Source organism: Lithobates pipiens, unplaced genomic scaffold, assembly GCF_037356315.1.
Source record: "Lithobates pipiens isolate NorthernLeopardFrog02 unplaced genomic scaffold, aLitPip1_a1.2 Scaffold_35, whole genome shotgun sequence".
Classification (NCBI taxonomy): Eukaryota; Metazoa; Chordata; class Amphibia; order Anura; family Ranidae; genus Lithobates; species Lithobates pipiens.
Genome location: NW_027507811.1, coordinates 5,153,650 through 5,170,763, shown reverse-complemented (window position 1 = coordinate 5,170,763; position 17,114 = coordinate 5,153,650). Strand labels below are relative to the sequence as shown.

At 48.4% G+C, this 17,114-nt stretch overlaps 3 protein-coding genes across 3 annotated transcripts in view; 2 read left to right on the top strand and 1 right to left on the bottom strand.

Moving 5' to 3' along the window:
- LOC143955908 (uncharacterized) overlaps window positions 1-17,114 on the bottom strand; it is an 865,587-nt gene that overhangs the window by 527,168 nt on the left and 321,305 nt on the right. The window lies entirely within an intron of this gene.
- LOC143955348 (uncharacterized) overlaps window positions 1-17,114 on the top strand; it is a 316,606-nt gene that overhangs the window by 11,373 nt on the left and 288,119 nt on the right. The gene's annotated exons all lie outside the window — the stretch shown is intronic.
- Window positions 7,289-9,715, top strand: LOC143955774 (uncharacterized). Its single transcript, XM_077465896.1, has one exon. It carries the CDS (start codon window positions 7,852-7,854, stop codon window positions 9,283-9,285), a length of 1,434 nt encoding a protein of 477 aa, XP_077322022.1. The 5' UTR covers window positions 7,289-7,851; the 3' UTR covers window positions 9,286-9,715.

Sequence of the window (17,114 nt, the reverse complement as noted above, 5' to 3'; positions counted from 1 at the left end):
ATTGTCCCTGGTAACCACACAGCATCAGTTATTGTCCCTGGTAACCACACAGCACACAGCATCAGTTATTGTCCCTGGTAACCACACAGCATCAGTTATTGCCCCTGGTAACCACACAGCATCAGTTATTGCCCCTGGTAACCACACAGCATCAGTTATTGCCCCTGGTAACCACACAGCATCAGTTATTGTCCCTGGTAACCATACAGCATCAGTTATTGTCCCTGGTAACCACACAGCATCAGTTATTGCCCCTGGTAACCACACAGCATCAGTTATTGTCCCTGGTAACCACACAGCATCAGTTATTGTCCCTGGTAACCACACAGCATCAGTTATTGCCCCTGGTAACCATACAGCATCAGTTATTGTCCCTGGTAACCACACAGCATCAGTTATTGTCCCTGGTAACCACACAGCATCAGTTATTGTCCCTGGTAACCATACAGCATCAGTTATTGTCCCTGGTAACCACACAGCATCAGTTATTGTCCCTGGTAACCACACAGCACACAGCATCAGTTATTGTCCCTGGTAACCATACAGCATCAGTTATTGTCCCTGGTAACCACACAGCATCAGTTATTGCCCCTGGTAACCACACAGCATCAGTTATTGTCCCTGGTAACCACACAGCATCAGTTATTGTCCCTGGTAACCATACAGCATCAGTTATTGCCCCTGGTAACCACACAGCATCAGTTATTGCCCCTGGTAACCACACAGCATCAGTTATTGTCCCTGGTAACCACACAGCATCAGTTATTGTCCCTGGTAACCACACAGCATCAGTTATTGCCCCTGGTAACCACACAGCATCAGTTATTGCCCCTGGTAACCACACAGCATCAGTTATTGCCCCTGGTAACCACACAGCATCAGTTATTGCCCCTGGTAACCACACAGCATCAGTTATTGTCCCTGGTAACCACACAGCATCAGTTATTGTCCCTGGTAACCACACAGCATCAGTTATTGCCCCTAGTATTCATTCAGCATCAGGTATTGCCCCTGGTAACCACACAGCATCAGTTATTGTCCCTGGTAACCACACAGCATCCGTTACTGCCCCTGGTAACCACACAGCATCCGTTACTGCCCCTAGTATTCATTCAGCATCAGTTATTGTCTCTGGTAACCACACAGCATCAGTTATTGCCCCTGGTAACCACACAGCATCAGTTATTGTCCCTGGTAACCACACAGCATCAGTTATTGCCCCTAGTATTCATTCAGCATCAGGTATTGCCCCTGGTAACCACACAGCATCAGTTATTGCCCCTGGTAACCACACAGCATCCGTTACTGCCCCTAGTATTCATTCAGCATCAGTTATTGTCCCTGGTAACCACACAGCATCAGTTATTGTCCCTGGTAACCACACAGCATCAGTTATTGTCCCTGGTAACCACACAGCATCAGTTATTGCCCCTGGTAACCACACAGCATCAGTTATTGTCCCTGGTAACCACACAGCATCAGTTATTGTCCCTGGTAACCACACAGCATCAGTTATTGTCCCTGGTAACCACACAGCATCAGTTATTGTCCCTGGTAACCACACAGCATCAGTTATTGTCCCTGGTAACCACACAGCATCAGTTATTGTCCCTGGTAACCACACAGCATCAGTTATTGCCCCTGGTAACCACACAGCATCAGTTATTGTCCCTGGTAACCACACAGCATCAGTTATTATCCCTGGTAACCACACAGCATCAGTTATTGCCCCTAGTATTCATTCAGCATCAGTTATTGTCCCTGGTAACCACACAGCATCAGTTATTGTCCCTGGTAACCACACAGCATCAGTTATTGTCCCTGGTAACCACACAGCATCAGTTATTGCCCCTGGTAACCACACAGCATCAGTTATTGTCCCTGGTAACCACACAGCATCAGTTATTGTCCCTGGTAACCACACAGCATCAGTTATTGCCCCTGGTAACCACACAGCATCAGTTATTGCCCCTGGTAACCACACAGCATCAGTTATTATCCCTGGTAACCACACAGCATCAGTTATTGCCCCTAGTATTCATTCAGCATCAGTTATTGTCCCTGGTAACCACACAGCATCAGTTATTGCCCCTAGTATTCATTCAGCATCAGTTATTGTCTCTGGTAACCACACAGCATCAGTTATTGCCCCTGGTAACCACACAGCATCAGTTATTGCCCCTGGTAACCACACAGCATCAGTTATTGTCCCTGGTAACCACACAGCATCAGTTATTGCCCCTGGTAACCACACAGCATCAGTTATTGCCCCTGGTAACCACACAGCATCAGTTATTGTCCCTGGTAACCACACAGCATCAGTTATTGCCCCTGGTAACCACACAGCATCAGTTATTGTCCCTGGTAACCACACAGCATCAGTTATTGCCCCTAGTATTCATTCAGCATCAGGTATTGTCCCTGGTAACCACACAGCATCAGTTATTGTCCCTGGTAACCACACAGCATCAGTTATTGCCCCTGGTAACCACACAGCATCAGTTATTGTCCCTGGTAACCACACAGCATCAGTTATTATCCCTGGTAACCACACAGCATCAGTTATTGCCCCTAGTATTCATTCAGCATCAGTTATTGTCCCTGGTAACCACACAGCATCAGTTATTGCCCCTAGTATTCATTCAGCATCAGTTATTGTCTCTGGTAACCACACAGCATCAGTTATTGCCCCTGGTAACCACACAGCATCAGTTATTGCCCCTGGTAACCACACAGCATCAGTTATTGCCCCTGGTAACCACACAGCATCAGTTATTGTCCCTGGTAACCACACAGCATCAGTTATTGCCCCTAGTATTCATTCAGCATCAGGTATTGCCCCTGGTAACCACACAGCATCAGTTATTGTCCCTGGTAACCACACAGCATCAGTTATTGCCCCTGGTAACCACACAGCATCCGTTACTGCCCCTAGTATTCATTCAGCATCAGTTATTGTCTCTGGTAACCACACAGCATCAGTTATTGCCCCTGGTAACCACACAGCATCAGTTATTGCCCCTGGAAACCACACAGCATCAGTTATTGTCCCTGGTAACCACACAGCATCAGTTATTGCCCCTGGTAACCACACAGCATCAGTTATTGTCCCTGGTAACCACACAGCATCAGTTATTGTCCCTGGTAACCACACAGCATCAGTTATTATCCCTGGTAACCACACAGCATCAGTTATTGTCCCTGGTAACCACACAGCATCAGTTATTGTCCCTGGTAACCACACAGCATCAGTTATTGTCCCTGGTAACCACACAGCATCAGTTATTGTCCCTGGTAACCACACGGCATCAGTTATTGCCCCTGGTAACCATACAGCATCAGTTATTGCCCCTGGTAACCACACAGCATCAATTATTGCCCCTGGTAACCACACAGCATCAGTTATTGCCCCTGGTAACCACACAGCATCAGTTATTGCCCCTGGTAACCACACAGCATCAGTTATTGTCCCTGGTAACCATACAGCATCAGTTATTGTCCCTGGTAACCACACAGCATCAGTTATTGTCCCTGGTAACCACACAGCATCAGTTATTGTCCCTGGTAACCATACAGCATCAGTTATTGTCCCTGGTAACCACACAGCATCAGTTATTGTCCCTGGTAACCACACAGCATCAGTTATTGTCCCTGGTAACCATACAGCATCAGTTATTGTCCCTGGTAACCACACAGCACACAGCATCAGTTATTGTCCCTGGTAACCACACAGCATCAGTTATTGTCCCTGGTAACCATACAGCATCAGTTATTGTCCCTGGTAACCACACAGCATCAGTTATTGCCCCTGGTAACCACACAGCATCAGTTATTGTCCCTGGTAACCACACAGCATCAGTTAATGTCCCTGGTAACCACACAGCATCAGTTATTGCCCCTGGTAACCATACAGCATCAGTTATTGTCCCTGGTAACCATACAGCATCAGTTATTGTCCCTGGTAACCACACAGCATCAGTTATTGTCCCTGGTAACCACACAGCATCAGTTATTGTCCCTGGTAACCATACAGCATCAGTTATTGTCCCTGGTAACCACACAGCATCAGTTATTGTCCCTGGTAACCACACAGCACACAGCATCAGTTATTGTCCCTGGTAACCATACAGCATCAGTTATTGTCCCTGGTAACCACACAGCATCAGTTATTGCCCCTGGTAACCACACAGCATCAGTTATTGTCCCTGGTAACCACACAGCATCAGTTATTGTCCCTGGTAACCATACAGCATCAGTTATTGCCCCTGGTAACCATACCTTACTTCATGGCAGCCTGAGCGCTTAATATTGATTAGCAACCTACAGTTTGATTTCCAGCTAGTCTCCCCCTCACACATGGATGGAGGACTCACATGTTGCTTTTGTCCTAATGAGAAAATCTTTTTTTTTAAGTCAGGATCTGTGCAGTTGCTATGGAGCGATTACTTTAACCTTAAAAATGAAGAAGAAAAAAAAAAAGGCTTTCTTGTACAAACACTTCCCTTCCTTCTACATAACATAAATGAATGAAAATAATGTCTGTTAATGGAAATATTCCTCCTATTTAATGCATGGCCTCCCCCTCCACCCCCCTTCTCTATGGGAGCACAGGATCAGCACTTACCTGTGGACTGTGTGCTCCTCTCCGGTGTTCTCCGCTCCTCTCCTGCGGTGTGCTTTATTGCTCTTACTTCCTGTTTCCTCTCTCATGTGCAATGGGAGAGAGAAGACAGGAAGTGACATCTGAGTCAACTCAGATGTCAATCAAACAGCCCAGCCGTAGTGATACAAACTACAGCGCCGGGCGGAAGCTACTCAGCGCTTCAGAAAGCGCCCCAAGGCGGGCTGAACGCCCGCAAATGAAGCGCCACGTCTGCAATCTCATGATTGCATTGACGTGGCGGTTCCCATAGTGCACTGTGTCCGGCGCTCGAACACAGTGCACTTCCTTAAAGAACTTTTTTTTTTTTAAAGGAGCAGTTTTAAACTTTTTTTTTTTTTTTTTTGTGACTACACAGAAGGGGGGGGGCGGCGTCCGGGCGCCCCCTATGGACGGGCCGCCACTGTATTTTACCATAGACATCAGCCTAGGCACCTGGGGTATTTAGCTTGGGTCTTCTGCCCCATGCCCGGGTCTAGCAAGCTCTATGGCAGAGTAATTTCTGACGTCAGAGGGGGGCAGGGTCACCCGTTTATGTCACCAGGTGGCCCCGCCCTTGCCTATATAACAGCTGTCAAGCGTAAAGACGGCAGTCATGGGGAGGCAGAGTTTTTTCGGGGTTTTTTTCGGGACCACCGGACACCATGATTGCCGATGGATTTACATCAAGGGACATTTTTTTATTTTATTTTTTAAATAAAGGAATTGTCCAATACTGTCTCCTGTCGTCTTTACTTTTTTGACACTTATTTGGTGAATAAGTAGGGGTACAATGTACCCGATACCCATTCACATGGGGGGGAGATTGGGAACTTGGGGCCAATAATATCCGATAAGCACCCTGCCCGCAGATCCCCACAACCACCGGGCAAGGGTTGTGGGGATTAGGCCCTTGTCTCCATGTTGAGGGCATGTGGCCCACTAAGGTCTGGATCTGAATTACATATTCCTGACCTCTGCACTATATTCCCTGTGTTGCACTTTACCTACTCCTGACTTCTGCTCGATATACTATATTACATACAGACTTTTACATGGTGATAATAATGTGATAACATCCTCAGACTTTGGAACCTTAAACAGAAAGTGTTAATGGGGGAGGAGTCAATAACCCAATGATGGGGGTCTTCAGGATCAGTCCAGTCTTCATCTTGGTTGTTCTCCCCCCATCCTCACTCTCTGACCTCTGGTGGGGCTCAGCCCCGCTGTTATTCAAGACTAAATCATGGAGTAAATAAGGAAGTGCAGGACTTCTTGTGTTGGGAAGATGGCAATGAGTGATAGAGGGGGAGGGGACACTCGTCCTATAATCCCCTCATCACTGTCACTCCTATAGAAGACAGTTTTTGTTGTTTCCTCGCTCTCTGACTAAGGTCCATGAATAAAGAAATGATCTGGTAGGAGATCAGAGGACCCATTTACTAGTTACCTTGAGGGGGGAATTGTAAGATCCTCAGAGACAAAGCTGCCTGATGTGGGCGGAGTCCTGGTTTAGGGGAACCAATCAGCTCATGTCTAGTAATAATCTTTGTATTTCTATTTTAGTAGATGGACGGGAGATGAGGAAAACCTCAGAGGATTGTCTCACTTTGTCTCCAGACTGTAAAGTAGAAGATGAGGACATCACACAGTATAGTCCAGGAGAAAACCCGACTACCTCAAATGTCCATCCGGCACCACACAGTGTAGATGGACCATCGTATTCCTCTTATCCCGAGGAACCTCAGACTGTGCGGGACGGTGCCGGACCATCGTATTCCTCTTATCCTGAGGAACCTCAGACTGTGCGGGACAGTGCCGGACCATCGTATTCCTCTTATCCCGAGGAACCTCAGACTGTGCGGGACGGTGCCGGACCATCGTATTCCTCTTATCCTGAGGAACCTCAGACTGTGCGGGACGGTGCCGGACCATCGTATTCCTCTTATCCTGAGGAACCTCAGACTGTGCGGGACGGTGCCGGACCATCGTATTCCTCTTATCCTGAGGAACCTCAGACTGTGCGGGACGGTGCCGGACCATCGTATTCCTCTTATCCTGAGGAACCTCAGACTGTGCGGGACGGTGCCGGACCATCGTATTCCTCTTATCCTGAGGAACCTCAGACTGTGCGGGACGGTGCCGGACCATCGTATTCCTCTTATCCCGAGGAACCTCAGACTGTGCGGGACGGTGCCGGACCATCGTATTCCTCTTATCCCGAGGAACCTCAGACTGTGCGGGACGGTGCCGGACCATCGTATTCCTCTTATCCCGAGGAACCTCAGACTGTGCGGGACGGTGCCGGACCATCGTATTCCTCTTATCCTGAGGAACCTCAGACTGTGCGGGACGGTGCCGGACCATCGTATTCCTCTTATCCTGAGGAACCTCAGACTGTGCGGGACGGTGCCGGACCATCGTATTCCTCTTATCCCGAGGAACCTCAGACTGTGCGGGACGGTGCCGGACCATCGTATTCCTCTTATCCCGAGGAACCTCAGACTGTGCGGGACGGTGCCGGACCATCGTATTCCTCTTATCCCGAGGAACCTCAGACTGTGCGGGACGGTGCCGGACCATCGTATTCCTCTTATCCCGAGGAACCTCAGACTGTGCGGGACGGTGCCGGACCATCGTATTCCTCTTATCCCGAGGAACCTCAGACTGTGCGGGACGGTGCCGGACCATCGTATTCCTCTTATCCCGAGGAACCTCAGACTGTGCGGGACGGTGCCGGACCATCGTATTCCTCTTATCCCGAGGAACCTCAGACTGTGCGGGACGGTGCCGGACCATCGTATTCCTCTTATCCCGAGGAACCTCAGACTGTGCGGGACGGTGCCAGACCATCGTATTCCTCTTATCCTGAGGAACCTCAGACTGTGCGGGACGGTGCCAGACCATCGTATTCCTCTTATCCTGAGGAACCTCAGACTGTGCGGGACGGTGCCGCCCTTCCAACACATAAGAGGTTTTCCTGTCCTGAGTGCGGGAAGTGTTGCCAATCTCAATCCAAACTTAATATTCATAAAAGAACTCACACGGGGGAGAAGCCATATGTGTGCCCTGAGTGTGGGAAATGTTTTTCAGATAAGTCCAATCTTTCCAAACATCAGAGATCTCACACGGATGATAAACAGTATTCGTGTTCTGACTGTGGGAAAAGCTTTATACTAAAGTCACAACTTTCCACACATCAGAGATCTCATATGGGGATTAATTCAGGAGAAAACCCGGGAACCTCAAATGTCCATCCGGCACCACACAGTGTAGATGGACCATCGTATTCCTCTTATCCAGAGGAACCTCAGACTGTGCGGGACGGGGCCGGACCATCGTATTCCTCTTATCCTGAGGAACCTCAGACTGTGCGGGACGGTGCCGGACCATCGTATTCCTCTTATCCCGAGGAACCTCAGACTGTGGGGGATAATCCAACTGATAAGAAGTTTCCCTGTACTGAGTGCGGGAAATGTTTTTCACTGAAGTCTAATCTTTCCGATCATCAGAGATTGCACACGGGGGAGAAGCCCTATTCCTGTCCTGAGTGCGGGAAATGTTTTTCAGTGAAGTCCAGTCTTACCTCACATCAGAGACTGCACACAGGGGAGAGGCCGTATTCCTGTCCTGAGTGCGGGAAATGTTTTTTACAGAAGTCCCATCTTGCCTATCATAAGAAGATACACACGGGGGAAAAGCCGTATTCCTGTCCTGAGTGTGGGAAATGTTTTTCAGTGAAGTTCAGTCTTACCTCACATCAGAGACTGCACACGGGGGAGAGGCCGTATTCCTGTCCTGAGTGCGGGAAATGTTTTTTACAGAAGTCCCATCTTGCCCATCATCAGAAATTGCACACAGAGGAAAAGCCATATTCCTGTCCTGAGTGTGGGAAATGTTTTTCAGTGAAGTCCAGTCTTACCACACATCAGAGACTGCACACAGGGGAGAAGCCGTATTCCTGTCCTGAGTGCGGGAAATGTTTTTTACAGAAGTCCAGTCTTTCTAATCATCAGAAAATGCACACGGGGGAAAAGCCGTATTCCTGTCCTGAGTGTGGGAAATGTTTTTCACAGAAGTGCGGTCTTGCCTATCATCAGAAATTACACACGGGGGAAAAGCCATATTCATGTCCTGAGTGCGGGAAATGTTTTCCACAGAAGTCCCATCTTTCTAATCATCAGAGATTGCACACAGGGGAGAAGCCGTATTCCTGTCCTGAGTGCGGGAAATGTTTTTTACTGAAGTCCAATCTTTCCCGTCATCAGAGATTGCATACGGGAGAAAAGCCTTATTCCTGTCCTGAGTGCGGGAAATGTTTTTTACACAAGTCTCATCTTTCTAATCATCAGAAATTACACACAGGAGAGAAGCCGTATTCCTGTCCTGAGTGCGGGAAATGTTTTTCACAGAAGTCCACTCTTTCCCGGCATCAGAGATTGCATACGGGAGAAAAGCCTTATTCCTGTCCTGAGTGCGCAAAATGTTTTTCACAGAGGTTTCATCTTTACACGCATCAGAGATCTCACACGGGGGAGAAGCCGTATTCCTGTCCTGAGTGCGGGAAATGTTTTTCGCGGAGGTCCCATCTTTACACGCATCAGAGATCTCACACGGGGGAGAAGCCGTATTCCTGTCCTGAGTGAGGGAAATGTTCCTCACTGAAGTCCTGTCTTCCTGTACATCAGGGGGTCCCACACAACCCTGGAGGTGTATTAGTGAGTGCGGGAAATGTCTTGTATATGAATGTTGCTGGACATGTGGGGAAGAAGCACCCCCTGATATACACCTCAGATATACTCCCTGGCTGATCTTCATCATGTAAGAAACAGTTGATAAGGAGATCAGAGATCACCAAAGACATGGATGAAGTGTTGTACCGTGTCGGCCATTGATAGCAGGAGAAAAATAAAAATGGAGTCATTACCTCTCATTGGCTGAGTACATTTTGTGGTGTAAACTCTTCCAAGAGGTCTGTTTTCTCAAGTCGTCTTCCAGGACGAAACGCGTTAACCCCACCACTTAAAAGTCAGTCCTCTAGGCCTTTTAAAATAAAAATGGGGTCATTACCTCTCATTGGCTGAGTACATTTTGTGGGGGAAGATTTCACAAACACAGCTCTGCTTCTATAAAACCTTTGTAGAATGAATGTGACACGCATCCTCCAGCCGTGACAAATATTCGCCATATTTATATAATACAGTGATTTATTATTATTTTTTTTACAATCATCGGCTCCATCTAGTGGCCATAATGTGTTATTTCTTTATTTTTAGGGATTAGGGTTTTTCAGAAAAAAAACTATGCCCGCTAGATGTAGCTGCCGATTATAGGAAATTATTGTTTTTATTGAATCGGGGGGCAGAATTCGGCACGGCTGGAAAATGATTGTAACATTCACCCTTCCCCCCCCATTCACACAGAAGGAATGTACACGCACTCCCACCCGGAGAACGGTTACACCAGGGGCGGACTGACCATTCGGTCACTCGGTCGCTGACCGAGGCCCCCGAGGTTGGGGGGGGGGGGGGGAGGTGGGAAAACGACTTGAGAAAACAGACCTCTTGGAAGAGTTTACACCACAAAATGTACTCAGCCAATGAGAGGTAATGACTCCATTTTTATTTTTCTCCTGCTATCAATGGCCGACACGGTACAACACTTCATCCATGTCTTTGGTGATCTCTGATCTCCTTATCAACTGTTTCTTCCATGATGAAGATCAGCCATGGAGTATATCTGAGGTGTATATCAGGGGGTGCTTCTTCCCCACATGTCCAGCAACATTCATATACAAGACATTTCCCGCACTCACTAATACACCTCCAGGGTTGTGTGGGGAGGTGGGCCCGGCTCAGTCTGCCCCTTGAGGTGCCCGCATCTTAACATGCAGAATTGGAGACTAAGACTATACCCCCGAGGAACCAGCAGTGAACAAATCCTTGCTGACACTGGGAGTTGCTCATGCGGCTATAGGAGAGGAGAGGAGCGAGGGATAGATCTTAGTGCAATCATGGAGCCCCCGTCAGCCGTGCGGGGATGATTGCACAGACAGGCGCTCTGGCCACCTCTCCCCCCCCCCCCCCGAGGAATTCAGCAGAGGGGGCGGGGCCACACACATCACTGCCGCACGGGACAGTCGATATGGAAGCTGGAGCCTGCAGAATTGGCAAACCACACTGACCTGCCTTGTGCGCAGCAGCAGGTCAGTGTGATAATGATTCACTGAAATGTATACACTGGGTGCTCATCCCTAAGACCCCTTTCACACTGGTGTGCTACGCAGGCACTATAACGCTAAAAATAGTGCCTGCAAAGTGCCCTGAAAGAGCCGCTCCTCACACTCCAGTGTGAAGCCCCCCGATGGCTTTCACACTGGAGCGGTGCTCTGGCAGGACGCTAAAAAAAAGTCCTGCTAGCAGCATCTTTGGCGCGGTGAAGGAGCGGTGTATGTACTGCTCCTCCACCGCTCCTGCCCATTGAAATGAATGTGGCAGCACAGCTATACCGCCAGCATAGCACTGCTGCAGCAGCATCGCTTTGTGGTGGTTTTAACCTTTTCGGCCGCTAGTGGGGGGTAAAACCCCCCCCCCACTAGCAGGCAAATATCGCTGCTAAAACGATGGTGTAGTGGCGCTAAAAATAGCACCACTTTACAGCCGTCGCACCCACACCGCCCCACTGTGGAAGGGCTCTAACACTGTCATCTGTACACTAAGAATGTCCCTTACATTGGTGATCAGTGGGAAGAATGTTCCTTACATTGGTGATCAGTGAGAAGAATGTTCCTTACATTGGTGATCAGTGAGAAGAATGTCCCTTACATTGGTGGTCAGTGAGAAGAATGTTCCTTACATTGGTGATCAGTGGGAAGAATGTTCCTTACATTGGTGATCGGTGAGAAGAATGTTCCTTACATTGGTGATCAGTGGGAAGAATGTTCCTTACATTGGTGATCAGTGAGAAGAATGTTCCTTACATTGGTGATCAGTGAGAAGAATGTTCCTTACATTGGTGATCGGTGAGAAGAATGTTCCTTACATTGGTGATCAGTGGGAAGAATGTTCCTTACATTGGTGATCAGTGAGAAGAATGTTCCTTACATTGGTGATCAGTGGGAAGAATGTTCCTTACATTGGTGATCAGTGAGAAGAATGTTCCTTACATTGGTGGTCGGTAAGAAGAATGTTCCTTACATTGGTGGTCGGTGAGAAGAATGTTCCTTACATTGGTGATCGGTGAGAAGAATGTTCCTTACATTGGTGATCGGTGAGAAGAATGTTCCTTACATTGGTGATCGGTGAGAAGAATGTTCCTTACATTGGTGATCAGTGAGAAGAATGTTCCTTACATTGGTGATCAGTGAGAAGAATGTTCCTTACATTGGTGATCAGTGAGAAGAATGTTCCTTACATTGGTGATCGGTGAGAAGAATGTCCCTTACATTGGTGGTCAGTGAGAAGAATGTTCCTTACATTGGTGATCAGTGAGAAGAATGTTCCTTACATTGGTGATCAGTGGGAAGAATGTTCCTTACATTGGTGATCAGTGAGAAGAATGTTCCTTACATTGGTGATCAGTGGGAAGGAGGAGGAGGACACACCCAAAGAGCTCTCTGTGAGAACCACCCATTTTTCAAGCCTGGGCCTTGCCTGCTAGCTTGGCCCAGGAATAATGCCTGATCCTGGGGGAGGCCCTGAGATGGATCCCCCTGATGACACGGGGCCCAGTGAGGAGGAGGTGGAGGATCTGTCTGTGGGTCCGGGCCCTGGTATGGATGCCAGTGTCTTCAGCCAGAAGGTTGTTAATCGCTTTAAGGCGATTGGGAGAGCGGAGGAGAAGCTTAACATTTTGAGAGCGGAGCTTAAAAACTTCAAAGCCAAATATTTCCATGCCTGGAGTAAAAATCGCACCGCCATGAAGCCTGAGCTACAGGAATTGGAGGAAAAAGTGAAGCAGCAAACTTTATTGTTGCAAAAACTAAAAGAAAAAAGTGGTGCATTTAAAGAAAAATTTGAAAATGAGAGAAGATTTGTCAGCCAGTCCTCAGCATGTTCAGTGGATCAGCCTCAGCATATGGATGACCCGGGTCCATCTGCCTCTGCTCCTCTCCCCCCATGTAAGGCCTTGGAATCGCCAGCGGCAACCAGCCAGGGGCTTGAGAGTGAGAATGCCACCCTGACCTTCATCCAGCGGATAGAATCCCCCCTGAGAGGAGACAAGTTTACCATTTGTGATGACCCATCAGAGGTCCCTGTGGATGTGCAGAAGAATCAGCCAGGGAATGAGGATAAACCTGCACCAAATCCCCTGAACATGGATGTTGCTGCACCTGCATGTGCTGAGACCTGTAGTTCCACTATCAAGTTTGCTGTTTCACACACTGTGTCTGACACCTGCAATGTGATTGCCTCACCTGAACCTCTCTGTGTTCCAGCAGAGCTGATTGATGCTGGTGGGGGAGGGGGTCAGAATACTGCACCATGTGCAGTGGAAGCCATGGATGTGTCAGTCCAGCCTGCACTGTCCTCTGCAGAAAGTCCTGTCCTGATGGAAGAGAACAGGCCAGCTGAAGATTCCACCAGCACAGCAGTGGGAACTGACACTGCTGGGAAGACTGCAGGACATGTGAATATACCAGCAAGTATTAACAATGACAGTCATGATAAAACAATGAATGTGGTGGGTGGTGGTGATGGTGGAGGGGTTAATACTGCTGGGAAGACTGCAGGACATGTGAATATACCAGCAAGTATTAACAATGACAGTCATGATAAAACAATGAATGTGGTGGGTGGTGGTGGTGATGGTGGAGGGGTTAATACTGCTGGGAAAAATAAAAATGACATTTCTCTCTCTGCTCAGAGGAAAGACTCATTGATTGTACAGACCAAATCTGTACAATCGATATCTGCTAGAGATGTCTCAGACAGTTCAAAACACACAAATATCTCTTCTGCTGGGAGGAATATGGGGAGTTATGCATCGGTTTTGGGGAGTCGCACCAAGGAGGGTGGGGGGAATGTTGTAAATATTGGTTGTCACAATATAGGGAAGTTTGGTGGTGGGATTGGTAGTGGGTATAGGAGGAGGAATGTGGTTCAGTTCAAGTGGGAGGGGACCCCACCAGTGAGGGGGAGGGTGGCTGAGTTGATTTTGGAAATGGGGTTTAAAGCTGTGGATATTTTTGCTTTGATTTGCCCAGTGGGGAGTTATGAATTTGATTTATCTTTTGTAAAACCTGAGGGGTCTAGATTTATTCTGGGAGCGACATAGGAGGTGCCAGGGCCTTCCGCAGTGGAGTGGTTTGGTGCCAAAGGTGATTTCCAGGCAGCCTCTGATAAAATCGGTGACCATCCTGGTGCGCAATGAATCCATACCACAGGCTGATTTGATAGTATGGCTACGCCGATATGGTGAGGTCCTCACTCCACTGCGGAAGGTCCTGGATGAACATGGGATATGGACAGGGGCCTGGACAGTGTCGCTAAAATTGGGGGTGCTGGGCAATGTAGTCCAACATCTGCCCTGTTCAGCTTTCCTGGGAAGAGATCGGCTGACTATATTTTACCAGGGACAGCCCAAAGTCTGCAATAAATGTGGTGAAAAGGGCCATTTTGCATCTACCTGCACCCGTAAAAAGTGTTCACTATGCCAGGATCTGGACCATTTGGCAAAGGATTGTACCCAAATTCGGTGCAATCTGTGCCAAAAGCTTGGCCATCCTTACAGTAAGTGTCCGGAGGCTTTACATAACCTGCCAGGATTGGAGGCTGAGCTGCAGAGGCTGGATAAGGAGGATGAGGCCGCTGTAACTGTTGTTGTCCCCCCTGTGTCTGTTGCATCTGTTGTTTTGGGTTCTGTTTCCCCTGGTAATGTGGTCCCTGAGTCTGTCCCTCCTGTGTCTGTTCCATCTGTTTCAGGTTCTGTTTCCCCTGGTAATGTGGTCCCTGAGTCTGTCCCTTCTGTGTCAGTTCCATCTGTTGCTTCAGATTCTGTTCCCTCTAGTGATGTGGTCCCTAAGTCTGTCCCCCATGTGGTGGTCCCTATTCCTGCTGTACGTAGGTCCTCCAGACTAGCGGAAGCTGCTGGGGGGGCAGGTTTAGCGGATCTTCCTTCTCAGCCTCCAGTCCCTGTCCCTCGGCAGCGCAAACGTGGTCAGGGGAATGTGGGGGTGCTGGATGGGGGTGGGGCTGATGGAAGGGTGTCCATATCCCATGTCTCACCCTCTGTTGAGGGGGATTCGAATGATGAGGGGTGGGAGACGTTTAGGAGGAAGAAAAAGAAGAAGAGGAAGACAAATAAGGTGGTTATTTCTTCCTCAGAGTCGGACCCAGGAGGGGTTCCTCTTGGCAACACCTTCTCAGTTTTGTCAGGTGATGGGATGTCTGATCCATCTTTCTCTTTATCATCCATGGATGAGGGGGAGTCGCATAGTTTGAAGAGAGCTGTTTCTGGTGATGAGAGTGTGGCAAAGGTTAAGAAACAACTACCCCAATCATCCTGATGGCAGTTCCCACTCCGATAAAGGTGGCGACCATTAATGTCGCCAGCATTAAATCTGCAAGTGCTCGTGATATTGCCTTATTTTTGCTCAGCGAGTTTGATGCCGAGATTTTATTTTTGCAAGAGACCTGGCTCAATACTTTGGCCGATGTCCATCTAGCAAAAAGGGAGTGGAGATGCGGTCCCTCCTTTTGGTCTCTTGCGGCAGAGCCCTGCAGCGGAGTTGCGGTCCTTTTTAAAACCGATATGGTAACGTGCCGGCGGGTAATTGAGGTAGAGATTGGGAGATGCATGGTCTTGGACGTCTCTGTTAGGGGGCAGGACCTGCGTCTGATCAATATCTATGGACCGCAGTCAAGATGGGGCAGGAAATGCCTCCTCACAGAGATCAAGCCCTTCCTTTTTACATCCCAGCAGGTTGTCTTTGGAGGTGATTTTAACACCATAATTAGGCCTGAAGACAGGAGAGGCTCCATAGACAGGCTGGCGTACGATAGCGTTTTTCTTAGAGATATGGTGAGACAAGCAGGCCTGGTAGATGTGCATATTAAGCACTACCCTGGCAGCACGGGATTCACATTTCAGAGAGGGAATAGTCAGAGTAGGATAGATAGTTTTTTTTTTTAAAGGAGAATTCTGCTTTCTCGGCTCCTGAGTTGAGGGCGGTGGAGTTCTCTGACCACTGTATGCTGTCTGTGACTCTGAATGCCTCGGACACTCCACCCAGGGGAAGGGGTACCTGGAAACTTAATTCGGCTCTCCTGGAAGATGTAGAGGTAAGACAATCCTTTGAGGATTTTTTCCAGGCACAGGTTTCTATTCTGGACTTTTGCAGCAGTAAGTCAGAGTGGTGGGAGCTTGTGAAACAAAGGGCAATTGGACTTTTCAAGGCCATAAGTAAGAAGAAGCAGCTTGGTATGTACATTGCCTACCAGCATTTGCGGAGGAAGCTTGATCGTCTTGTCTCGTATAGAGGAGATCCAGGGGAGATCTCTGAGGTGAAGTTTCTTCTTAGAAAGTGTCAGTACGACCGGCATGCCTCCTTGGTTCTGGAGAGGGATTATGGAAAATATCACTCGCCTGATCCTTACCAGAACTGTAAGCAAGGCATAGCAGTTAAGACGGTCATGGGCCTGAGGGATAGTACAGGTTCCCTGGTGAAGTCCAGATCAGGGATCCTGGAAATCTTGTTATGCAGACCTTCTGGGAAGAAAGGACCTTTGTCGGGACAAGATGGAAAGCTTTCTGGATTCTACTCCAGGATTGGGAAATGGTACATTGCCTTTGATGGATTTGACAGAACCAATTTCAGTGGATGAGGTAGTTCATGCTATAGAGAAGCTGGCTACCAAAAAATCGCCTGGGCCAGATGGGTTGACAGCTGAATTCTACAAGTGTTTTAAGTCCATTCTGGCTCCCTTTTTAGCGGAGGTTTATAACAGCTGTCTAGAAGAGGGTTCGCTCCCTCCCTCCATGAGGCAATCCGCTGTGATTCTTTTGTCAAAAGGTAAAGACCCCTCAATGATTGAGAACTGGCGCCCCATCAGTCTTCTCAATGTTGATAGAAAGATCTTGGCGAAGATTCTTTTTTGGCGCTTGTCGTCAGTGGCAGGCGATTTGTTGTCCAGTCATCAGCACTGCTCGGTCCAAGGTAGAAGTACCTTTTCAGCGATTTTAGCTGTCCGGGAGGCTTTGGAACGATGCAGGGCTGCTGGATGGAGAAAGTACTTGCTGGCATTGGATCAGGCGAAGGCTTTTTATAGAGTCAATCACGAGTACCTGTATTTGCTACTTGGTAGATACGGCCTGCAGGGGAGGTTTATAGATTGGCTGAAGACATTATATAGAGGGGCTGAGAGCTTCCCACTGGTTAATGGTTGGGTTGGACGGCCTTTTGAGGTTGGCTCTGGTGTGCGCCAGGGATGTCCTCTGAGCCCCCTGTTATATGTATTCGCAATCGACCCCTTCA